At 40.7% G+C, this 27058-nt stretch overlaps 1 protein-coding gene across 1 annotated transcript in view; it reads left to right on the top strand.

The window, feature by feature from the left end:
* LOC109911752 (alpha-1,6-mannosylglycoprotein 6-beta-N-acetylglucosaminyltransferase B) overlaps nucleotides 1-27058 on the top strand; it is an 828291-nt gene that overhangs the window by 790847 nt on the left and 10386 nt on the right. The window contains 1 exon segment of the mRNA XM_048610932.1: nucleotides 4938-5054. Within this exon segment, the coding sequence (XP_048466889.1) occupies nucleotides 4938-5054 (117 nt within the window).

Here is a 27058-nt window from a genome sequence, read left to right as displayed (position 1 = left end):
GGGGGAGGGGAGATTTTGAAACTTGTGAAATCCACATTGATACCATTGGGCTGCAGGGTTCCCAAGCGGAATATGAGTTGCTGTTCCTGCAACCTTCGGGTGGCATCGTTGTGGCACTGCAGGAGGCCCAGGATGGACATGTCGTCTGAGGAATGGGAGGGGGAGTTGAAATGGTTCGCGACTGGGAGGTGCAGTTGTTTATTTTCTACACTGATACAGGCACACACTACACTTTTAAATCACCATAGATTCTCAACATACAAACTGACTTCAAAGCATCCCTAGATCTCAAACTCCAAAGAACAAAAACACACAAATTGCACACTTTTAGTTCGGTGCTTTTCCCTTTCCTTAAACATTTTCCTGAATCCCATCCATGTCGCAAAAAATGTCTTGGATCACAAAGTGTACCCAAACAGTTCTTCAGATTTGGTTAAATGTAGTTAAGAGAAGACTCGACAACATAAATTTACTTAAATATAAACATTTCTTAAATAAATAAAATGATTAAAAAGGAAGGAAAAAAATAAGTCTCCCACTCTTCTGCCCATTGGGGACTCCTCAATCGACAGCTGTTCTGGAGACTGAGGTTAATTCCTAGAACCGTTCACGATCCCAGTCTGAGGGGAAGTCCAATGATTCAGAATGAAACTCTCTCTCTCGTACAGTGTAATGAGCTGCAAGTACAGAAAAAGCAAATTGATTGTGCTGTCTTCGGCATGTACAGGAATGTGAGTCACTCATGACAGGACTGATTCAAGGTCATGCAGCTGTCGAATATCATCAACAATTCTAACCCATCCTATACAATGTGAGTAACACAAATATTGGAACCAGAAATAAAAGTCTGAATTTAACCAACAATAGCTATGGTTTCAAACTCCAGTTGTTGTTTGTCCCTGAAACAATTCAGAACATAAACGATAAAACAGACTGTATTCTGTAATCAAACAGTTCACGTTTGACTTCTTAAGACTATGAGATCACAAGACATAGGAACATGTCAGCCATTAAGCCCATTGTGTCTGCTCTGCCATTCAATGAGATCATGGCTGATCTAATAATCCCAAACTCCATTTTCCTGCCTTTGCCCCATAACCTTTGATTCCCTTGCTGAATAGCAATCTGTCTATCTCAGCCTTGAATATACTTAACGATCCAATCTCAACAGCCCTCTGTGGTAATGAATTCCACCAATTCTCTACCCTCTGAGAGAAGGATATCCCCTCTTGCCTCTGCCTTAAATGTACAGCCCTATTTATGAGATTATGCCCACTTGCCCTAGACTCTCTTACAAAGGGAAACAGCCTTTTTGCATCTACCCTGTCTAATCCCCTAAGAATCTTGTATGTTTTAATTAGGTCAACTCTCATTCTTCTAAATTCCAGTGAGTACAGGCACAACCTACTCAACCTGTCCTCATAAGACAGCCCCTCCATAGTTGGTGGACAGTCTCCATGCTAGTAAATCTTTTCGTAGATAAAGCCAAAAATCTTTCATAATATTGCAGCTAGACTAGTGCCTTGTAGAGTTTTAGAAAAACCTTCTTACTTTTATATTCCATTTCCTTTGAAGTAAAGGCCAACATTCCATTTGCCTTCCCTATCACTCACTGAACTTTGATGTTGGCTTTGAGTGATTCACAAATAAGAACTTGTTCTGTTCTATAGATTTCTGTGTTCTTTCACCATTTCAATAAAGTTTAGCTTCTCTATTTTTCCTGCCAAAATGTATAATCTTACATTTTCCAACATTGTATTCCATCTTCCAAGTTTTTGCCTATTCACTTAATCTATCTATATCTCTCAACTGAATCTTTGTGTCATCCTCATCATTTGCCTTCCCACCTATTTTGTGTCATCTGTAAACTTGGCTACAGTAAGTTCACTTTCCTCATTCAAGTCATTGATATATATTGGGATTAATGGTGGCCCCAGCACTGATCCCTGTGTCACTCCACTAGTTACAGTTTGCCATCCTGAAAATGTGCCCTTATCCCAACTCTGTCTTTTATGAGTTATCATTTATTATCCATGCTACTATACCGTCACCAACATCATGGCCTCTTTATTAGTCTACTGTGTAGTGCATCATCAAAAATCTTCTGAAAATCCAAGTATATTACACCTATACTCCCCCTTTATCTCCATGATTGTTACCTCCTCAAAGAATTGTAATACATTCTAATATATTCTAATTCTAATTTCCCCTTCATGAGCCCATGCTGACTCTACTTGATTATACTATGGATTTCTAAATGCTGTGTTATTAAATCCTGTCTATTAGACTCTAATATTTTCCCAATAACAGACATTAAGCTAATTGTCTGAAGATTATCTGATTTTTGTCACCTTCACTTTTTAAATAAAGTTGTACTGCTGATGTTCTCCAAGTAAATTTGAACATTTGAGGAGTGTTTACATTATTCTTTACCTTGCAAAGCATTGATATTGAATGTGACACATAAAATATTGTTGAGAAGAATCTCACACCTCAGTGATTGAAATTGAGGGTAATGGCGATAAAGGGCAGACTGCATTCAGAACACTGGAAACCTATTCAGTCCTTATACCACCAATAACCAAACTGGTTGAGGGTACTTTTTCAACACTCTTCAATGTATTAAAGAGGCTCATGTGCACATTCTGCTAAAATGCATATGAATAAATAACATACACACACACAATCAGATCCCTAATATTATGCCCTGAACGAATGTATGAAATTATCAATTTTAACATAGTGTGCCTGAAAATGGTGGCCAAAAAATTGATGCGCAGGCAAATAAACATTTAATGTTAGCAGTGGTTTTGCTGTTCAAATTGAGATGTTAAAAAGTATCCATGCTCCATTCAGACCCAGGTATCAAAGAATCATTATTGGTATCTGTGTGCCTCCTTAACCAAACATATTGAACAATTCTGAAATTAATAGCACAATTATTGAAAAGGAAGTGCAATTTGCTGTAGATGAATTCAATGTCAAGTTAAAGGCAAAAAGAGAGATAAAGAGAAGAAAGATTTAATTAAATGGAAATAAAAGTTTTTGTCACTTTACTTCTTAAAAATCTCCAGCAACAATTAAAACCTGAAGGATGAGACTCCATAATGGTAATGGTTAATTTTCAGTGCCTGTGAAGTTGACTAGAAATCTAGGAGCATAGGAATTAGGAGCAGGAATAGGCCATTCAGCCCCTTAAACCTGGTCCACAATTCAGTAAGATCATGACTGATTGCTTTATGGTGTCAACTTAACATTTCTGTCAACCATTACTCTTGAACCCTTTGTCTATCAAAAATCTATCTAATGCTATCTTGTTTTAACTAATTTCTCAACAGTTCTGGTCACCACATTATAGGAAGGAAACGGAGTCTTTAAAAGGGTGCAGAAGAGGTTGGACAAGCATCAATTGTTTTCGCTAGAGTGTAGGAGGCTAAGGGGTGACCTGGTAGAAGTATATAAAGTTATGAAAGGCATGGATAGGATGGATAGTCATCGTCTTTTTCTCGGGATGGAAAAGTCAAATACTAGGGGGCATACGTTTAAAGTGTTTGGGTAAAGTTTGAAGGAGATGTGCAAGGCAAGTTTATTTTTTACAGAGGGTGGAAGGTGCCTGAAATACACTGCCACAGGAGATGGTAGAAGCAGATACAGTATCAATGCTTAAGAGGCTTTTAGACAGACACATGAACATGCAGAGAATAGAAGGATGCAGACCATGTGCAGGCAGATGGGATTAGTTTAGAATGGCATCATGGTTGGCACATACATGGTGAGGCAAAGGGCCTGTTCCTGTGCTGTACTGTTCTATGTTCTGTTTTGTGTTCTTAATTAACCCAACCAGCATTATATTCTGGGAAACGAATTCCATGATCTAAGAACCATCAAAGAGAAAAATACTCTCCTCTCCATGATGAAAGTGAGACTCCTTATTCTTGAATCTTGTCCCCTGGTTCAGTTCTCCCCCACATGAGAAAACAACCTCTCAATGTCTGCACTGTCAAGGCCCCTCCGGACTTTATATAAAATTACCTCTCATACTTCCAAATTCCAACAGGTATAGGTCTAATTGTTCAATTTTTCTTCATAAGACAAGCCTTTCATCCCAGGAATGTGTCAAGGGGAACTACTCTGAACTGCTTCTTACTCAATTGCAATTTTTCTCAACTAAGGACACATGAAGTCTAAGTTTGGCAAACAATAGCCATGGTGTCCATCTGCCATTGTTTTTATTCATTTAACCTGCTTATAATTCCTTTGCAGGGGTTGGTTAGCTCAGTTGTGTATATGGCTGGTTTTCAACATAGAGTAGCAGCAACAGCATGAGTTCAATTCCCACATCAGCTGACGATGCCAGGAAGGGTTCTTTTTCTCAATATTTCCCCTCATTTGTGCTGACCCTCATATTAAACAACCACCAGTCATCTCTCTCTCTAATGAAAAAGCAGGGACTGTGGTGACTTTACCTTTGCAAACTCTCCAACTTTTGTGGACAACATACTTTCTTACCTGTCTTTGTGTCATCAGAAAATTCAATTACCATACACTTGGTCCCTTCATCTAATTCATTGAAATGGAAATGAATAGTGATGTCCCAGCATTGATCCCTGCAGCATTTTACAAGTTATAGCCTGCCAATCTAAATTGCAGTTAAAATGGCAGCAATACAGTCATGTATCTGGTGGGCAGGTATAGAAAATTAAGCCACTCCAACCACTCAATTGGGAAACCACACAGAAATTTGCTATTTTCACAAAGTTAATGGCAGAATATTCAACAGTAGGCTTAGATGTTTTGGTTTTTTGAGCATTTGCCTCTCATCTGAAGTTGATATGGCAATTCCTTGCAAATAATAGAAAGCATTATTAGCCTCGCCATTATCTTGACATCGATTTTTGAGAAAAAATTGCTGAATCTATTGTTTTCTTTGTTTCAAGGTTTCCTCACAGCATCCATACACTGAGTATTTCATTGGGAAACCACATGTATGGACAGTAGATTTCAATAACACAGAGGAACTGGCATCGGCTGTAAGGACAATTTTAGCAACCAAGGTATGGTTATATTTCAGGACAATAGAAAGAAAGAAGAAAGAATTGCATTTAGAAAAAAACATTGCATAATGATTCATGATTCCATACTGGATTGATTGGTTAAAGCATAACATCTGAAGGTCTCAGGGAGGGAAGACCTATATCTACAGGTCTCATTACAGCCCTAGTAACAATGTCTAACAAACTAATGTAACTTGTACCTAATTGCTCCCATGATGTAAACCACATCTTGTTATGACAAGAGTTTCTTGTTGAGACTCAATAGTGATTGATCCTCTACTATTGTAAACTAAATAGGCTCTTAGATGAAGTCAAAGGAAAGAGGATTGGTGGCAACATCATTCTACCCACAAACAACACATTCACAAACACCAGATATGCTAAAGAGTTTCACAGCCAATTGCATGCTTTTCAGTTGTAGTCACTGTTGTGTTGTAGAAAACTCAGCTGCCAATCTACGCAATAAGCCCTCACAAGCAACAATGTGATGATGACCAGGTAATCTGTTATTCAATGTCAAGTCAAACACAGAAGGGAAAATAAAGAGAAAGATTGATTAACTTATTGATTGTTGTCACATGTACCGAGATTGATTGATTGATTTATTGTCATGAGTTGTTTTGCATGTTGTACGGGCTGATCATACCATATAAAGTGCATCAGTATAGCAGAACAGGGTAATAGGAAGTACAGCAGATGCTGGAATCAGAATCAATACAGTGTGCAGCTGGAGGCACACAACAGATCAGGCATCATCAGAGGAGCAAGAAAATTGACATTTCAGGTTGGGACCCTTCATCAGGACTGGGGAGCGAAAGGGAGCTGGGAAATAAATATAGGGAAAAAGGGTGGGGCTGGGACAAGGTAGGTGGGATGGTGATAGGTGGATGCAGGTAGAGGTAGTGGGGATTGGGCAGTGGGAAAGGTGGGGTGTATAGTTGGGGAAGAAGATGGACAGGTTGTGTCAGGTCAAGGAGGCAGGATGAGAGGGAGGGTTGGACATGGGATGAAGCTAGGGATGGGGAGATTTTAAAACTGGTGAATTCTATATTCAGGCCATCGGGCTGTAGGCTCCCGAGGCAGAATATGAGGTGTTCTTCCTCGTCTGCGTGTGGCATCACTGTGGCACTGTAGGAGGCCCAGAATGAACATGTCACCAAGGGAGTGGGAGGGGGAGTTAAAATGGTTAGCGACTGGAAAGTGTTGTTCATTATAGTGTACAGAGTGCAGATGCTCTACGAATCGGCCCCCGAGTCTATGTTTGGTTTCATCAATGTAAAAAGGGCTACATTGGGAGCAATGGATACAGTAGACCAGGTTGGAGGATGTACAGGTGAATCCCTATCGGATATGGAAAGTTTGTTTTTGGCCTTGGATGGAGGTGAGGGGGGAGGTGTAGGGGCAGGCATAGCACCTCCTGTGGTTACATGGAAAGGTGCCGGGGCTGGTGGGGTTAGTGGGTAGTGTGGAACAGACAAGGGAGTCGTGGAGTGAGCAGTTCCTACGAAAGGTAGATAGGGGTAGGGAGGGAAATATCTCTTTGATAGTGGGTTGGATTGTTGGTGGTGGAAGTGGCAGAGAATGATACGCTGGATGCGGAAGTTGGTGGGGTGGTATGCTAGAAGCAGGGGACTCTTGTCTTTATTTTTGTTGACGGGAGGGGGTTTGAGGGCAGAAGTGCAGGAAATGCTAGAGATGTGGTTGATGGCATTTTCAATGAATGGAAGGGAGAAGTTGTGGTCCTTGAAGTAGGAGGATATCTGCGATGTCCGGGAGTAGCACGCTCCATCTTGGGACAAGATGCGGCAGAGGCAGAAGATTTGGGAGTAAATGATCACATTCTTGCAGGAGGTGAGAGGAGGTCTAGGCATGGTAGCTATGGGAGTTGGTGGGTTTGAAATAGATCTTGGTGCTGAGACGGTTACCAGAGATGGAGACGGAGAGATCCAGGAAGGGGAGGGAGGTATTGGAGATGGTCCAGGTAAATATGAGGTTGACATGAAACGTGTTGGTAAAGTTAATGAACTGTTCAAGCACCTCATGGGAGCACGAGGCAGCGCTGATACAGTCATCAAAGTAGCGGAGGAAGAGGTGAGGGATAGTGCTGGTGTAACAGCAGAAGAGGGTCTGTTCCATGTATCCTATGAAGAGGCAGGCATAGCTCGGACCCATACGGGTGTCCATAGCCACCGCTTTAGCTTGTAGGAAGTGGGAGGAGTTAAATAAAAGGGTGTTGAGAGTAAGGATAAGTTCTGTTAAGCAGATGAGGGTGTCGGTGGAGGGGGACTCGTTGGGCCTGTGGGAGAGAAAGAAGCAGAGGGCTTTTAGGCCATCTGCAGGGGGATACAGGCGTACAGGGACTGGATGTCCATGGTGAAGATGAGGTTTTGCTGGCCAGGGAATTGAAAGTCTTAGAGGAGGTCAAGGGCATGGGTAGTGTCCCAAACATAACAGAGGGCGCAGTAGTGGTATGGTGTACTGACCTCTATATCATAGAGGCCAGGCACCAACTCTCTGACATGTCCTCCTACTGCCCCCTCGATTATGACCCCACCCCTGATCACCAAACCATCATCTCTCAGATCTATCATAATCTTATCACCTCTCATCGCAGCCTCCAATATCATCGTTCCTCAACTCCAAACCTTCAGGTTCTATCTCCTTCCCAAAGTCCACAAACCTGACTGCCCCGGTCAACCCATTGTCGCTGCCTGCTCCTGCCCCACTGAACTCATCCCCGCTTACCTTGGCTCTGTCTTTTACCCCTGGTCCAGGAACTCCCCACGTATATTCACAACCACAGGTTGTGCTACACCTGCCCCTACACCTTCCCTCTCACTTCCATCCAAGGCCCAGGACAAACTTTCCATATCTGACAGGGGCTCACCTGTACATCCTCCAACCTGGTCTACTGTATCTATTGCTCCCAATGTGGCTTCCTCCACATTGATGAGACCAAACGTAGACTTGGTGACAGATTTGCAGAGCATCTGCGCTCTGTAACTATAATCAACAACACCTTCGATTGCTAACCATTTTAAATCTACCTCCCACTCCCTGGGTGACATGTCCATCCTGGGCCTCCTCCAGTGTCACAATGATGCCACATGCAAACTGGTGGAACAACACCTCATATTCTGCCTCAGGAGCCTACAGCCCAATGGCCTGAACATAGAATTCACCAGTTTTAAAATCTCCCCACCCTCAGCCTGATCCCATGTCCAACTCTCCCTCTCATCCCCGCCTGCTTGACCTGACACAACCTATCTATCTTCTTCCCCACCTATCCGACCCACCTTTCCCACTGACCACTCCCCACTGCCCGTACCTGCATCCATCTATCACCATCCCACCTACCTTCTCCCAGCCCCATCCCTCCTCCCTGTAGTTACTTTCCAGCTCCCTTAGCAGAACAGGTTGCAGAATGCAGTGTTACAAGGTTTTCAAGTAGATTTGTAGCTCGGGTTGTGGTTGTTGAGGTTGGTTGGCTCGCCGAGCTGGTTTGTTGTTCAGTGTTTGCAGTGTTACAGCTGCAGAGAAGGTGCAGAGAGAGAGAGATCAGAATTAACATTTGAGAGGTCCAATCAAAAGACTGATAACTTTGGGGAAGAAGCTGTTCTTGAATATGTTTATATGTGTATTCAAACTTTTATATCTTCTGCCCAATGGAAGAGGGTGGAAGAGAATATAACTGAGGTCAGAGGGGTCTTTGATTATGTTAGTTACTTTCCCGAGACTGTCGGAAGTCCAGATGGAGTCAATGGATGGAAGGCTGGTTTGCGTGATGGACTGGGCTGTGTTCACGACTCTCTGTTGTTTCTTGTCGATGTGGGAAGAGTACTTGCCATTCCACACTGTGATGCACCCAGGTAGAATGCTTTCTATCCTTTTGTTCATTAACGGGATGAGGGTGTCGCTGGCTAAGCAGTATTTATTGCCCATCCCTAAATGCCCAGAGGACAGTTCAGAGTCAACCACATTGCTGTGGGTCTGGAATCACATGTAGGCCAGACCAGGTAAGGATGGCAGTTTCCTTCCCTACAGGACTTTAGTGAACCAGATGGGTTTTTCCGACAGTCGACAATAGATTCATGGTCATCATTAGATTCTTCATTCCAGTTATTTTATTGAATTCAAATTCCAGTATCTGCCATGGTGGGATTCGAACCTGGGTCCCCAGAACATTATCTGGGTCTCTAACAGTCCAGCAATAATGCCACTAGGCCATCACCTCCATGAACGTGTATTCTATGGCTCATCAAAAAAAAAATTGGTAAGAGTCCTTGTGGATATGCCAAATTTCCTTAGCATCCTGGAATTAGAGACATTGTTGTGCTTTCTTTACCATTATGTTGATGTATGTGGACCAGGACAGATTGATGATCATCACTCCCAGGAACGTGATGCTCTCAATAATCTCCACCTCAGCAGCATTGATGCAGACAGGGGTGTGCCCTCCACTCCGCTTCCTGAAGTCCATGACCAGCTCCTTCACTTTGTTGATATTGATGGAGAGGTTGGTGTCTTTATACCATGCCACTAAGCACTCAATCTCTTTCCTGTATTCCGTCTCAACATTGTATGAGAATCTGACCTACAACAGTGGTGTTATCATCAAACTTGTAAATGGAGTTAGGCAGAATTCGATCACACAGTCGTGAGTGTATAAGGAGTACAGAAGGGAGCTGAGTACGCAGCCTTGCGAGGCAGTAGAAGTATTGAATTAAATGGATATAAAAGATTTTGCCATTTTATATTTTATATGCTGCCAGCAACAAATAAAATCTGAAGGAATTAGGGTCCACAATGTTAATTTTCAGTGCCAGAGAAGTTGACTGAAAATCTAAGAACTTAGGACTTAGGAGCAGGAGTAGACCATTCAGCCCTTTACGCCTGCTCTACCATTCAATAAGATCATTGCTGATTGCTTTGTGTTCTCAACTCAACTTTTCTGTCTGTCCATCATAACTCTCGACTCGGTCATCTATCAAAAATCTATCTAAGTCTGCCTTGAATAAATTAATTGACCCAGCCACTACTACATTCTGAGGAAGGGATGTTGATTGAGGGATAAATATTGTCCAAGACACCAGAGATATGTCATTTTATGAGATAATGTGTTTTCACATTAACTTTTGACTTTAACAGGTAATTTGAAAGCAGGAGGTTTAGATGATAAGCATTTCTTTGAGGTTATGCTTTGCTTTGAAATTGTCGATAAAAGTGTGTAGGATTGCAAATTTTACATTGAGATCAATGATAACTCACGGTAAGTGACTGTGGGAAAATCCATTTTATTTTGAGGTGTTGAATTAAAAGATATACTGAGCAAAATTTAGTGTGAGGACTTTTATTTGGTAAGGTGCTCATATCTTAGTCTTACACACATGCTGTTACTGAATTGCAACAGGAGAAATTCTGTGGGGAGAAATATACCCACAGGCAATTATTTTACCTCTCTGATTTGTCTCTTTGTGGAAAGTAGTAATGGAAAAAAACTCCAGGCATCGGAAAATGAATACTAATTTTTGGAAATGTTTTGTCTATTGTACTCAAATATTGCAGTGAAATAAATATTATCTTTTCTTTCTCTTTGTTTGCCAATAGTTTTAAGATAAATATACTATTGTGTTTGATTACATGTGCAGCTTTCATAAATGATTCCTGCTTTAATTACCATTGTAGTAAATTAATCCCACTCTTTGTGGTTTAAATATATGATTCCTGCCTTCGTCACAGCTCTTATGACAGATATCCTCCTTTTCCATGACCTGAATAAAGTTTTCCAAAATATCATCCTGTTAGACTAGTTCCGCTTAGACATTTAATTTGCCGAACATTATTACTTTATTTAGTGGTTTGCAATGTTCCCGAGTCTGCAACCTTGGATTACTATTTTTTTCATGGCCCTGTGCTTCTATTTCTGTAGTTGTGCTCCATGCCGCCTGGTCATTCCAGCAAAATGCTTGACCTGAGCTGTCAGTAATTCTTTTTAACTTCTCACTTTTCCAAATTATTACCAAAACATTTTATGGTTTCCCTTGACTGCCCCAAGATTTTACACTTGAATCATAGAATCATAGAACTCCTACAGTGTGGAAGCAGGCCATTAGGCCCATCTTGTCCACAACGACCCTCCAAAGAGCATCCCACCAAGATCCATTCCCTATGCTATCTTTGTAACTTTCTATATCCCCATAGCTAATCCACCTAACCAACACATCCGTGGACACTACGGGCAATTTAGTACGGCTAATGCACCTAATCTGCACATCTTTGGACTGTGGGAGGAAACCCACACAGACACGGAGAGAATGTGCAAACTCCACACAGACAGTCGCCCGAGACTGGAATCGAACTTGGGTCCCTGGCCCTGTGAGGCAGCAGTGCTAACTGCTGATGCACTGGCTTGACACACAGAGTCTCTAGTACCTGTTCACTCGCTTCTGAATTCTAACTCAGGCCTGTTCCTATAGACCACCGCCACACAATGCAGTCTGTATTTGCTTTGAAATCACTAGTTCTCCTTCTCCAGGGAGTTGCTAACCCTCCTGTTGGAGCACATCTCTTGTCAGCTCTGAATTACTATTCACTGAAGTATTCTTTTCGTTGAGGATTGCCACAAAGGGTCCTTCTGTAGAGTTCTTAAATCTTCCGTTCTTCCCTGCTGCTGACTATTATGTGAGAAGGGAACTTAAAGCTGTGTCTGAAGTTTTCACACTGCTGCTCACCATGTGTGGTATGGTCTGTCAAATCAAATCCAGACCAGTGCCTACCATATTATAGAACATAGAACATAGAACATAGAACATTACAGCGCAGTACAGGCCCTTCGGCCCTCGATGTTGTGCCGACCTGTGAAACCAATCTGAAGCCCACCTAACCTAAGCTATTCCATTATCATCCATATGTTTATCCAATGACCATTTAAATGCCCTTAAAGTTGGCGAGTCTACTACTTTTGCAGGCAGGGCATTCCACGCCCTTACTACTCTCTGAGTAAAGAACCTACCTCTGACCTCTGTCCTATATCTATCATCCCTCAATTTAAAGCTATGTCCCCTCGTGCTAGCCATCACCATCTGAGGAAAAAGGCTCCCACTGTCCACCCTATCTAATCCTCTGATCATCTTGTATGTCTCTATTAAGTTACCTCTTAATCTTCTTCTCTCTAGCGAAAACAGCCTCAAGTCCCTCAGCCTTTCCTCATAAGAACTTCCCTCCATACCAGGCAACATCCTGGTAAATCTCCTCTGCACCCTTTCCAATGCTTCCACATCCTTCCTATAATGCGGTGACCAGAACTGTACGCAATACTCCAAGTGCGGCCGCACCAGAGTTTTGTACAGCTGCAACATGACCTCATGACTCCAAAACTCAATCCCTCTACCAAAAAAACCTAACACACCGTACGCCTTCTTAACAACGCTATCAACCAGGGTGGCAACTTTCAGTGATCTACGCACATGGACACCGAGATCTCTCTGCTCATCCACACTACCAAGAATCTTACCATTAGCCCAGTACTCAGTATTCCTGTTACTCCTTCCAAAGTGAATCACCTCACACTTTTCCGCATTAAACTCCATTTGCCACCTCTCGCCCAGCTCTGCAGCTTATCTATGTCCCTCTGTAACCTGCAACATCCTTCCGCACTATCCACAACTCCATCGACTTTGGTGTCATCCGCAAATTTACTAACCCATCCTTCTACGCCCTCATCCAGGTCATTTATAAAAATGACAAACAGCAGTGGCCCCAAAACAGATCCTTGAGGTACACCACTAGTAACTGAACTCCAGGATGAACATTTCCCATCAACCACCACCCTCTGTCTTCTTACAGCTAGCCAATTTCTGATCCAAACCGCTAAATCAATCCCATGCCTCCGTATTTTCTGCAATAGCCTACCATGGGGAACCTTATCAAACGCTTTACTGAAATCCATATACACGACATCAACCGCTTTACCCGCATCCACCTGTTTGGTCAAAATATTATACGACCATGTTCACTGTGCTTTATGAGCAGCTGCTCACAACAAATAAAACAAAGACATGCGGATGCTGGAAATCTGAAACAAAAACAGAAATTGATGGAGAAACTCAGCAGGACTGGCAGCGTCTGTTGATAGTAAACAGAGTTGTGGACTGGAAATGTTAACTCTGTTTTCTGTCCACAGATACTGCCAGACCTGCTGAGTATCTTCAGCAATTTCTGTTTTTGTTGTTTATCGTGAAGGTTGTTACCATCATCCTTTTTGAGTGTAGGAACCTACATTGCCTGCTTGGTCTAATGTGGCACAGGAATAACAAGAATACTCTCTTGTCAACCTGATATAGTTTTTTACATGTCAGCAACTCATTACAGGGTACTTTGTTATTATAGACATTCTCGCAGAGATTTTGAGAATGACCGAACATTCGGTCTCTCCTTTGAGATCCTGAATGTTCTGCCTACAAATCCATATAACATCTTTCATTGTGTATGGTGTTTATTATACTGCTCAATAGCAATGCTTACAGACCCATAAACAACAATGCTGCTCCCTGGAGATGGTTTGGTCATTTCAATGTTAGTATGAGAATCTTGTACAATAGTTAACTAGTCTTCCAAATGTAACCCTGGCTGGCTGGGTCTCCTGGGGATTAAAAAAACTGGCAACCTGTGAATGCAAGGACTGTTTCACAAGAACGGTAGCTTTATGGTACTGTCTAAGGACCAAGAGAAATTTAAGTGCTTCTTATCTGCCAAGCAATGTAACCTGCCTCCCTACTCATTTTTACCCCCTCATTCCACCCTGCAAACAAACACTTGAACATGTCCTGACCCAGCCTGGAATTAAGGTCAGTCACCCCAGGATGCAAAGATATTCCTTGTGATCAGTTTTGCCTAAGATTGGAGATCAAAGATTTGACTCCCCTCAGGAACAATTGGACTTCTTCCCTAGATTGACATAACCCCTTAGCCCCTCAACATGAGCAGAATACCCACCATTTCTTAAGGTCTGACTGCATCCAGCGATCAATAAGCATCTGCCCACACTACCTCACTTGTTCCAAAGGAACTAAGAGTTTCCTCACCTACTATGTACTATCTTACCCAGGCATAGTCCTCCCCACCTAGTTGCTGGAACAAGATGTCTGCCAGGAAATAAATGGTATATTGTGCAGTCAGACTCCACAAATGCATTGACCAAAATTCCTCCCCTTGGCTACAATACCTGCCCAGTAAATATTACTCAATAGGCCTGATTTCTGAATTATTAAAATATTTTGTTTCACCTTTCCAGGAAAAATGCTTTGTCCTAACACCCATGTTTCAGTTATTTTCTCAAATCTATATATCTCTTCAATGGGTTTCTATAGCTCTTCTATGGACAGAACCATCAAACAAAGTTGATTTTTGATCATTTATTAATTTGTAACATAATGGAGGTAAACAATATAAGCGGGTTACTCAGAGTGAAATTCAGCTTCGATGACTGCACGAAATGGGTGGTGGGGAATTAGCAGCCAATCCTAATTCCTGGTCAATTATTCCTAACATTCATTTCAATAGAAATTAAATTCAGGCAGGGTGAAAAATGGACTACCGATTCACTACCACCAGTTTTGCAGTATTACCAAGACAATTTCAACCTGTTTACCACTGGAGCACATTAATCATATTTCCCCAGAGTTTGGAATCTACAGAGCTAATGGTTTATCCTGCATTTTAAGTGTCTCCAGCATAAATATAATTTACATTAATGACTTGCATATATGCAACTTGTGCTATCATTCTGTAATGAGCATAGCAAATCATGGACACATTGAATATTTTCAGAGGTTAGCAGAAAGACACTGAAAAAGCAGCTCGAGGTGAAATCACAAGATCAGCACGACATGATTGTGACTGCATCGACATAGCACCATCTTTCAGAAAATTCAATAATTATGCTTTTGATTCTGCATGACCTTTGTATAATAAACTCATAAAATTAATCCAATTGCAGCCAGCGGTAATCGAACACTTGAAATCAGCCTTGGAATGAAAACTATTGTTTCCTCAGTTGGAATATCATAAGGGTAAGGGCAAGAAGATCGATTGCTGGGATGTCTGTCAACAGGTGTTATTCACTGGAAAGCTGTTGCATGGCAAAAGCTGAGATCAGACATGAAAAGGATGCTGATATAAAGAGGAAACATAAAATTTGCCTACCTTCCCTCTGAGTACTGGTATGGATCAGCTTTCATTCAATCCATAAAAACTGGAGGTTTTTCAACAAAAGATTATTAGTTAGAGATTAGTCTGTATTTGATTTCTTGTAAGACTGCACAATTCCAATATCCCTGTGTTTTCTTCTGAGTTATCTTTGGTTCTCAATCAGGGTAACTGTGCATGTATGTGAATGCATGATGCATAGTTAATACAACTGGGGAGTTACTGGTGCAGTGGAGTTGTGATTTTGTGGCAGTAACAGAGACCTGGCTCAAGGAATGCAAAGACTAGATGTTAAATATTCCTGGGTACAAGGTATTCAGACAAAATAGAAAAACAAGGAAAAGAGAAGGAGTAGCAATATTGGTTAAAGAGGGCATTGCAGTGCTGGAGAATGAGGATGTCTCAGATGGTCCAATCACAAAATCAATTTGGCTGGAACCAGGGAACTAAAGGTTATAATTGCATTGTCAGATTACTGACTAATGGAAACAATGTAGAACAACAAATCTGCATAGAAATTACAGAGAGGTGCCAACATTATAGTGGTACTTATAATGGGAAACTTCAGTGATTCAAGCATAAACTGAGTTATTTGTAACTGTATAGGGCTGGGAGGGCCAAGTATTCCTGAATTGTTTATAGGAGACCTTCCTGCAGCAGTGTGACTCCAGTGCAACAGGAAAGAATGCATGGTTAAACCTGGCTCTTGGGAATGAGTCGGCCAAGTGGATCAATTGTCAGTGAGGAACATTTAGGAGACAGTGATCATTGTACCGTAATGTTTAAGATGCTGATAATGAATGACACACAACAATCCAAAGTGAGAAAAATCAATTGGTGGTGAGCAGACTTCAATGGCCAAGAACAGAGAAGCACAGGATTGACAGGAATTAGAGGTTGGCAGAAAAAACTGTCATTGAACAATGGGCTACCTTCAAAGAGGAGATGATCTGGTTACAGTCAAGGCATATTCCCACAACTGGGGAAGAATAAACAAATCTAAAGCTCCATAGATGACAAAAAAGGTGGAAATTAAGCAGAAGAAGTGTGCTCATGATAAGTGTCAGGTAGAAAATGAAATTTAAAAACCAAGAGGAATATTGAAGGTTCGGAGGGGAGGTTTAAAAAAAGTTAAGAGAACCAAAATGAATTGTGAGAAAATACAGGCAGCAAACATATAGAGATGTCCCAAAGGCATCTATGTCCATGTCAATAGTAAAAGGGTGGTAAAAGGAGGTGTAGGTCAGAGTAGGGACCAAAAAGGGGATTTACACCTGGAGGTGGGGGCATGGCTGGGACCTTAATTGAATAGTTTTCCAAAGTATTTACCAAAGAGAGAGATATTACCCAGGCTACGATGACAGAGGAGGGGAACTCAGTCATTAGAAGAGTTCAAATTTGATAAGGCAGAATTGTTGGATAGACTGTTGGTACTTAAAGTTGACAAGGCACCAGGACTGGATTTTGAAGGAAGTGAAAGTGGGGAATGTAGAGCGCAGAGGCACAGGCCATAATCTTGCAGTCTTGTCTAGATTCAGAGGAGATGCCAGAAGACTGGAAATTTGCAAACATGGCAGCCTTGTTCAAGAAGGCTGTAAATACAAGCACAGCAATTCCAGACCAGTCAGTTTAACTTTAGACAATTATTCGGGATAAGAACATAAGAACTAGGAGCAGGAGTAGGCCATCTGGCCCCTCGAGCCTGCCCCGTCATTTAATAAGATCATGGCTGATCTTTTTGAGACTCAGCTCCACTTACCCACCCACTCACCATAACCCTTAATTCCTTTACTGTTCAAAAATTTATCTAGCCTTGCCTTAAAAACATTCAGTGAGGCAGCTTCAACCACTTCACTAGGCAGGGAATTCCACAGATTCACAACTCTTTGGGTGAAGAAGTTCCTCCTGACCTCGGTCCTACATCTGCTTCCCGTTATTTTGAGGCGATGCCCTCTAGTCCTAGTTTCACTGGCTAGCGGAAACAACCTCCCTGCCTCCACCTTATCTATTCCCTTCATAATCTTATATGTTTCTATAAGATCTCCCCTCATTCTTCTGAATTCCAATGAGTATAATCCCAGTCTACTCAGTCTCTCCTCATAATCCAACCCTCTCAACTCTGGAATCAACCGAGTTAATCTCCTCTGCACCTCCTCCAGTGCTAGTATATCTCTTCTCAAGTAAGGAGACCAAAACTGCACGCAGTACTCCAGGTGTGGCCTCACCAGGACTCTATACAGGACTCTATGCAGCATAGCCTCCCTGTTTTTAAACTCCATCCCTCTAGCAATGGCAGGCAAAATTCCATTTGCCTTTTTAATTACCTGCTGCACCTGCAATCCTACTTTTAGCGATTCATGCACAAGGACACCCAAGTCCCTCTGCACAGCAGCGTGCTGCAATTTTTTACCATTTAAAACGTAGTCCATTTTCCTGTTATTCCTACCAAAATGGATGATAGAATTATATAGAAAAAGATGAGTTGATTAAGAAGAATCAGCATGGAGTTTGAAAGGGGAATCATGTTTAACAAACTTTCTGGAGTTTTTTGAAGAGGCAACTGAAAGGCTCAATGAGGGTAACACTGTTGATGTGATGGACATCGACTTTCAGAAGGCATTTGATACTGTGACAAAAAACAGAATTGTGAGGAAAGCTAAAGGTCTGTAGCAACATGAGTATAAAATTTGCTGAGTGATAAGAAACAGACAGCAATGATTAATTGATATTTTTCAGACTGGAGGAATGTTTGTAGTAGAGTTCAGTGTTGGGGCCCTTGTCTTTTTCCTGATTATATGTTAATGATCTACATCTTAGTGTGCAGGGGATAATTTCAAAGCTTGCAAATCACACAAAACTTGGAAATATCTTAAACTGTAAAGAAGACAATGTAGAACTCCAGAAGAACATAGACAAGTTGGTTGAGTGGGCAGTAGGTGGAAGATAAGTTTCAATGTAGAGAAGTGTGAGCTGATGCATTTTAGTAGGAAGGATATTGAAAGATAATACAAAATAAGGGGCACAATTTTAAGGGGGTGAAGGAGCAGATGGATCTGGTTGTAGAGAGATAGTAGAAACTGCAGATGCTGGAGAATCTGAGATAACAAGGTGTAGAGCTGGATGAACACAGTGGGCCAAGCAGCATCAGAGAAGCAGGAAAGCTGACGTTTCGGGCCTAGACCCTTCATCCAGCTCTACACCTTGTTATCTCTGGATCTGGTTGTATATGTGCACAGACCATTGATGGTAGCAAGTCAGGTGGAGATACTAGTTAATAAAGCATACAGGATTCTCAGCTTAATTAATAGCAGCATAGATTAGAAGATCAAGAAAATAATGTTAAACTTGTATAAGACACTTGTTAGACTTCAGCTGGAATAATATGTACAGCTCTGGCTACCACAGTATAGGAGGAATGAGAATACATTAGAGACAATGCAGAAGCAGTTTAAAGAAAGGTTCCAGGGATAAGGAACTTCAGTTATGAGGATCGATTGAAGAAATTGGGGCCATTCTTCGTGGAGAGAACAAGGCTAAGAGGTGATCTGATAGAAGTTTCAATCCCCAAATGGATAGAATAGATAGAGAACCTGTTATCACTCATAAAAGGAACAAGAACAAGAGGCCATGGATTTAAAGTGATCTACAGAAATGATAAAGACTTTATCACTTAGTGAGTAGTTAGGTTATGGAATGCACAGCCTGGAAGTGTGGTGAAGGCAGGTTCAGTTGAAGCTTTCAAGAGGGCATTGGACAGTTATTTGGATAAAAATATTGTGCATGGGTATGGGGGAAAAGCAAGAGACTGGTACTGGGTAACATTATTCATTTAATGAGCCAGTCCAGGCACAATGGATTGAATAGACTCCTTCTATGCTGTAACACTTCTGCGATTCTCAGAAAACAAATGTGCATGTATGTATATTGACATGTTTTACAGCATGCAACATACCAGCACCATCTGCTGACACTTGTACATTATATATTGAATATTGTACAGCTCAACAGTGTGCAATTATGTCTCTGCATCTCTGCTGAAATTTGTGTAGTATTATCATAAGTCATTAAAACCTCCAGTTTGCTATGCCTCCAAGGAGACAATTATCAAACTTGTCTTTATCTTAGGATAAATGGACAACTGATACTCTTCAGAAATAGGACCATTTCCAAGGAACAGCATTCACAGGTACAATGATTTGGCAGCAGTCACAGACAATTTGAACATTCATGTGTTGATGAGCACCATGGGATGTTACATGTCTGCTTGAATGGCAGTTGTCCTCAATAGGAAATGCAAACTCTTTTGAAAAATCCTGCCAGTATCTTCTGCCACTTCATGTTGGTGCAGGTCTTAAGGTGTTCAATAGCATGTCAAAATAGGACATCCATATTTTGGGTAAAAGCATCAATGAACCTCAAACTGACTAATCTCAGGCATCAACACAGAGAATACTAGAGAAACTCAGCAGGCAGGCAGCAGCTGTGGAGAGAAAGTTAATATAGTGAGTCCAGTATGACTGTTCTTCAGAACAGGTATGAATTTGCTGTTGTTCCGGTGTAAACTGATTCAATGAAAGACATGGATCCATCTGCTCTCCTGAAGGTAGAAAAAATTAGTTCATTAGATTACAGTCCAGTAGCGGGGCCCATGTCCATTTATGTGAATCAACAGAAAATCATACAACCTCCATTATGGCCATGTGATCATCCCACTGCTGCTTTTTCTCTTACATGTGACGCTCAACTGCAACAGTGGAATCCATCCCATAGTCTCCTTGCACACTTCTCATTTGTGAAGGTGACACATTTCTGTCATTCCAAATAGGCAGATTGCCTGAACAGTGAGTTCTGCCTATCATATTCTATCCCACCTTTCAGCCTGCTCTACTATTTACCTTTTCTTCTCTCACTCTGGATTGCAATATGTTGATATGTCCATATATAAAACAGAAAAATAGGGGTAAAATTTGTAATCACGATGCAGTGATGTCTCTGTAACCAACTTAGCAGAGCACATTTCCCTGCTTCCAACTACTTCTGATTCCTGTCTATTCTGAACTCTGTGGTGTACTTCCTATTCTCCAGTCTCCCATTTCCCTCCCCTTCTTTGCATTATGATTGAACATGAAACAGTCAGTATGAATGCTGCAGAAAGCTGATACTGGTGGGCAGGAAGAGTGGATCTTTATGCATGAGTGAAGTTCTTTTTCATTTTTTTTGCTGAGAAATTAAAGTCTCATTTTATATTGTTGTGAAGTTGGGCAGTGTACTTGTGATTGGAAGGCGGGACATTAGAATTTCATGTTTGTAAAATGATAGAGTGTGTGGTCCCTTTAAATGATGATGTGCTTTTTCTAGACTTGGAGATTAAAAGAAAATGCCTGTGAGCAGCAGCAGGCACAGAGAGTTCCTGAAATTGAAACATTTGTATCAAAAGTCTAGCAACCTAGGCAGTAGATTTGTTTTGTTATGGAGGCAACCAGTTTGAATGTCAGCCAATTAATTTAAAACAGGCACTTAAAGACTAAAAACCAAATAAATTTAAATCTGATGGTCTTGACAACCTCGGACCAATCCTATTGTAAGAATTTGACAGGTCATCAAGGGTATAAAAGAAGATGGTATTTGAAAATTGGTGTGAGAGCAACTGCCATCTGTTAGAGTTAACCATCAGCAGCCCTAAAGAGAAAATCACTGGCTCATATAGAATTCTCTAAGCTTCTCAGAAAATCACCATGTGCTGAAAGGTATAGCTGCACTCTTAGCTAATAGTCCTGACATAAGAATTTGTCAGAGAAAGGTGTTCCTGACTGAAGAATAGCAGAGAAGGCACTGAACATTCCAGAAAATGTATCCTGGCTGTAGTTTTGAGAGTGTGTCTTGTATTTATTGCAACAGCATACCATTAGAATTTTGTTCTATTCGGGAATAGTTAGTAGTTAGGGGGGAATTGTTTGATTTGTTAGTAGTTCGGTGAATTTGTTCACTCTTAGAGTTAGATGATTAAATTGTTACTTGTTGTTCATTTCACCACTCCTTTATATGAGGTTGGAAGTGAGAGGCAAGCTATACCACTTTTCACACTTCCTTTAACAGATTATGAGGCAAGGCGAGCCTCTCTGGATGTTTTGGTCTTAGTTATCAGAGGGAGGATGACCACTTCTTCATAACAGATTGGGGGATCAAATCTGGGATATGGCCAATTCGTGTACAAGACCTGAATGGATTTGGACAGATTTGAACAGATTTGAGGAACGAAAGGTCCCAGCAGATTTAAACAGACTTGGGGATTAGTGTCCTAAATCTTTAAATAAAACTGAGGTGAGAAGTAGAAAGTCTGTTTAATTTTGGTTACTTATGGTTGGTTAAATCAAAAGTGGGTGAAATGGCTCTTAACATTGCTAAAGAGGTTTTGGGGTTTGAAGATGCTTCCCAAATTTGCAAACAAAGTTTAGAAAGATGGAGGAAGGATATACTTTTAGACTTAGAAAACAGGCTAGAATTGGGTTTACCTAGGGATAAGAGGAATGCTGACATTGTAAAGGTGTTAGTCAAACATTTAGATATATCAGAGAAACAGTCAAATGCAGTGGAGTTAGAAAAAATTAAACTACAAAATAGACAATTGGAGTTAGAAGATAAAGAAAGAGAATGAAGATTCCTAGCAGAAGAAAAAGAAAAAAGAGAGTTTGAACTTCGAAAGTTGGCAATTAGACTGTATAGCTAACATAAAATGATGGAAATGAAGGTAGACAATAGGCTTAGTGAGGAGGAGAGTGATGATGAGCAGGCCCATTGTAGCCAAAGACCTGGTAGGAATATATACAAATATGTCAAAACATTACCAAAATTCAATGAAAAAGATATAGAAGCCTTTCTCATTTTCTTTGAGAAATTGGCTAACCAGATGAGATGGCCAGAGACTACGTGGGTAATGTTAATTCAGACCAAGTTGGTAGGCAAGGCTAGTGAGTTGTTTGCAGCACTGTCAGATGAGATGTCAAGAGAATATAAAGAAGTAAAACAGGTTATTTTGAGTGCCTACAAATTAGTACCAGAAGCATATAGACAATGGTTCAGAAATGTCAGAAAGGAACCAGGTCAGACCTATGTCAAGTTTGAAAGAATTAAACATAGCAACTTCGATAGATGGGTGAGAGTATTAAAGATAGAAAAGACATATGAGGATCTTAGAGAGATTATTCTGCTGGAGGTGTTCAAAAACTCACTTCCAAAAGTGATAACAACTCATGTTGAAGAACAGAAAGTTAAAACAGTGAGAAGAGCTGCAGGGATGGCAGATGAATACATATTACTGCATAAATCGAAATCTAGCTTCTGACAGCAATTTCATTCCGTGAGGGATAAAAATTGGAAAAAAGGAGATCCTTCAATGAAAAACAAAAAATAGGTCACGCTGGAAACAGTTTACCACATGTGAAAAAAGAAACCCAAAAGGGTGAAAAAGGGGTGGAAGACCTCAGGTGTTTCCACTGTAATAGAGGGGGACACACAAAGTCACAGTGTTGGTGGATTAAGAAAGGCACAGGGAAAAAGGATGTGGTAAAAGAGGCTAAACCAGTAGGATTAATTGAGGTAGTGAAGGAAATCCCAAGAGAAGTCAAGGAGCTGCAGGAGAGTGCACACTCTAGTCATGGGCTGGATAGTAAGATAGTGCCCAATCTCTTCAAAGACTTCACCTCTGTGGGGAAGGTTTACTCGGGAAGAACAAGGGGAGAAGGTAAAGAAGTTAAAATATTGAGGGATACGGGAGCTGGTCAGTCTGTAATAGTAAGAGATGAAAGCATTTGCACTCCTTCTGAAATGTTACCCACAAGAATGATAATCCGTGGAATAAATGGAGAAAGAATTAGTATTCCCCTGTGTAAGATAAGGCTGGAAAGTCCAATCTAGACTGGGGAAGTGACAGTGGGAGTAATTGAAAGAGTGTCTATTCCAGGAATACAGTTCGTTCTTGGAAATGACATAGCTGGTTCAAAGGTGAGAGTGATGTCCATTGTAGTGGAGAAGCCAAAAGAAAACCAGGGAATTGAGGAGTTAAAAGAAAAATACACTGGAATTTTTTGGACTATGGTGACAAGGTTCCACAGCCATAAGCTAAAGCAAGAAGGAAAAACAAAAGAGAAAGACAAAGGAGTGTGGTCCTGTTAGCTAACACCCTGTTTGATGAGATGGTAAAGGAAAAACCTAAACAGGTAGAGGATCAGTCAGAGGTGTTTAGTTCTGAAAGAGTAGGGGAGTTACAACAAAAAGATGAGACAATAAAAGATTTATATCTTAAAGCTTACTCGGAAAAGGAATCAGCATATATTTCAGAATTTTATTATCTTAAGAATAGAATCCTAAGGTGGAAATGGAGACCTTGGCAGGTTAGTGCAGAGTAGAAATGGGCGGAAGTTCATCAGATTGTGTTGCCAGTAGTGTACAGACAGGAAGTATTGCGGTAGCACACAAATTACATGTAGGAGGTTATCTAGGAGTGAGGAAGACTCAGGCTAAAATACAAACTCATTTCAATTGGCCTGAATTACATAAAGATGTGGTTGAATTTTGTTGTACCTATCACGTGTCAAGTGGTAGGAAAGCTGCAGGCAGTAATAAAACCAATGACTTTGATGCCAATTCATGCATGTGAAGAACTTTTCACACATGTGAAGAACTTTTCACGCGGGTTATGATTGATTGTGGAGGTGCCCTCCCTAAAACCAAAAGAGGTTACCAGTATTTGCTAACCATAATAGATGTGTCTACCAGATTTCCTGAGGCAACTCCATTATGGAATGTCAAGACAAAAAACATTGTGGAGAAATTGTTTGCTTTCTTTACCCAGGGAGATTCAGTTGGACTAAGGGTCCGATTTTACTGCCAAATTATTTGAGGAAGTCATGGATAGTTTAGGCATCCAACACTTTAAATCAAGTGCGTACCATCCTGAATCCCAGGGAGCACTGGAAAGGTGGCATAAGACCCTAAAGACCATGCTGAGGGCTTATTGCCAGAATTACCAAATGATTGGGATCCCATTTATATTGTTTGTTATTAGAGATGCTCCGAATGAATCAACTCAGTTTACTCCATTTGAATTGATATTCGGACATGAAGTAAGAGGGCCTTTAAAATTAATTAAGGAAAGGTTGATAGGTCAGAGGTCAGAAATCTCACAGTCAGATAATGTATCTGAGGTGAGAAAGATTAAACAGAGTAGGTAAATTAGCTAGACAACATGTGAAGGTGGCATAGTATCTAATTAAACAAGAAGCAGATAAGAAATCCAAAATTTGTATATTTGCCCATGGAGATAAATTATTAGTATTGTTATCAGTGGTAGGAGATTCCTTCAAAGCAAGGTTTAGTGGTCCCTATCAGATTGAGAAGAAGTTAAGCCAGATGAATTATCTGGTAAAGATGCCAGATAAGGAAAAAATTTATTGTGTATGTCATATGAACATGCTGAAACATTAGTATGACAGGGAAGGGGAACTAGAGAAACATGCATTAGTTACTGTCACTCAGAGTGAGGAATCAAATCTAGATGATTTGGGTTTTGATGTGCCTCAGAATAATTTGAATAATGAGGAAGTTCTTAAAGAATCAGATAGGTAGTAAGCTCTCTGTCTCAGGAACCGAGAACTGAATTGAAAGGCTTGTTGCAGCACTATGAGGACACATGTAGAAATAGAATAGGAAGGACTAATACCATAGAACATGTTATGATAACACCACACCCCTACAGGCTTAATCCTCTCAACGCAGCACAGGTACAGAAGGAAATGGAAGCGATGTTCCAAGGAGACACCATCGAACCGAGTCATAGTGAGTGGAGTTTGCTGATCATGTTGGTTCCCAAACCTGATGGTATTCAACAATTCTACATAGATTATTGGAAGGTCAATGCCACGTCTAAATCAGGCTCATATCCAATGCCAAAGCTGGAGGACTGTGTGGAAAAAGTAGGATGAAACCACTTACATCACAAAGTTGGACTTACTTTGTGGTTACTGGCAAATACCTTTGTCAAAGATAGCAAAAGAAGTTTCTGCTGTTGTAATCCCAAATGGGCTATATCAATTTAAAGTAATGCCCTTTGGAAAGAAGAACACACCAGCCTCATTTGAAAGACATATGAACGGAGTTTTGGCAGGATTGACTAATTGTGCCATCTATATAGATGACTTTGTGATCTTTAGCCATTCATGGACAGATTAAATGGCACATTTGCAGAGCTCTTTGAGACACTATGGAAGGCAAAGCCGATCATAAAGTTGGCAAAAACAGAATTTGTGAAGGCAGAAATGACGGTCTTCAGGCACAACATCGGACACAGATAGATGACTCCAAGGAACATGAAGACGAAGGCCATCAAGGAATTTCCAAGACCATCCTCAAAGAAAGAGGTTGCTACGATTTTTGGGACTGAGCGGATTCTACAGGACGTTTGTACCAAACTTTGTTGCTGTTGCAGCACCACTGACAGATTTGTTAAAGAAGAACATGAAATTCCAGTGGACAGATCAATGCCAGGAGGCATTTGAGACTTTAAAAGTCGTGTAAACCACCACACCAGTTTAAATCACACCAAATTCCTTGAAACCCTTAAGTCACTATTGACACAAGTCATGTAGGGGTTGGAGCTATGTTGTTACAGGACGTTGATTGTGGAATTGAAAGGCCAATTGGTTGTTTTTCAAAGAAACTCAATATCCACCAAAGAAAATATTCAATCATCGAAAAAGAGTTATTGAGTTTGGTGCTGGCATTAAAACATTTTAATGTTTATGTTGCAAACAATGTAACAGAGATAATTGGTACACTGAGCGCAACCATTTGACATTTTTGGAAAGATTTAAAGATAAGAACACCAGACTATTTCATTGGAGTTTTGTGTTACAAGCATTTAATTTGCAGATTTTACATGTTGCGGTTCATAAAAATGTTATTGCAGATGCGTTATCGTGGGTTTAAAAGGAAAATGTGTATATAAGATAGAAACGGTAGTGTTCAATGTTATATACATGAATATGGAATTAGTATGAAGCGTGTAACTCTAGACTAATGACCAATGTATCTAGTAGTAATGGCGTTAAGATTTAGAGGAAATAATGAAGCCATCTTTTCATAATGAGGAAATTGCTGGCTCTCACAGAATTGTGTAAGCTTCTTGTAAAACCATCATCTGTCTAAAGGGACAGCTACACTCTTAGCTAATAGTCCTGATACAAGAATTTGACAGAGAAAGGCGATCCTGACTGAAGAAAAGCAGAGAAGGCACCGAACATTCTGGAAAATGTATTCTGGCTGTAATTTCGAGAGACTAAGTTTTAAGTTGCTTTTATTAGTTTTGTTTATGTAAGTGGGACTTGTATTTATTGGAACAGCATACCATTAGAATTTTGTTCTATTTGGGAATAGTTAGTATTTGGGGGAATTGTTGGGTTTGTTTGTAGTTCTGTAAATTTGTTCACTGTTAGAGTTAAATAAATAAATAGTTACTTGTGGATTGTAGAGTGATTGTAGAGTTCATTTCATTTAACATCTCCTTTATAACAGATTGGGGGTGAGAGGCAAGCTATACCACTTTTCACACTTCCTTTAACAGATTATGAGGCAAAGCGAGCCTCTCTGTGGTCTTTCAGTTTTAGTTATCAGAGAATAGTCGACCTCCACTTCATAATAATATGTGATAACAAGGTGTAGAGCTGGATGAACATAGCAGGCCAAGCAGCATCAGAGGAGCAGGAAAGCTGACATTTCGGGTCTAGACCCTTCTTCAGAAAATG

The sequence above is a fragment of the Rhincodon typus genome, chromosome 23 (assembly GCF_021869965.1).
Source record: "Rhincodon typus isolate 14 chromosome 23, sRhiTyp1.1, whole genome shotgun sequence".
NCBI classification, from domain to species: domain Eukaryota; kingdom Metazoa; phylum Chordata; class Chondrichthyes; order Orectolobiformes; family Rhincodontidae; genus Rhincodon; species Rhincodon typus.
This window is presented reverse-complemented; position numbering and strand designations above follow the sequence as displayed.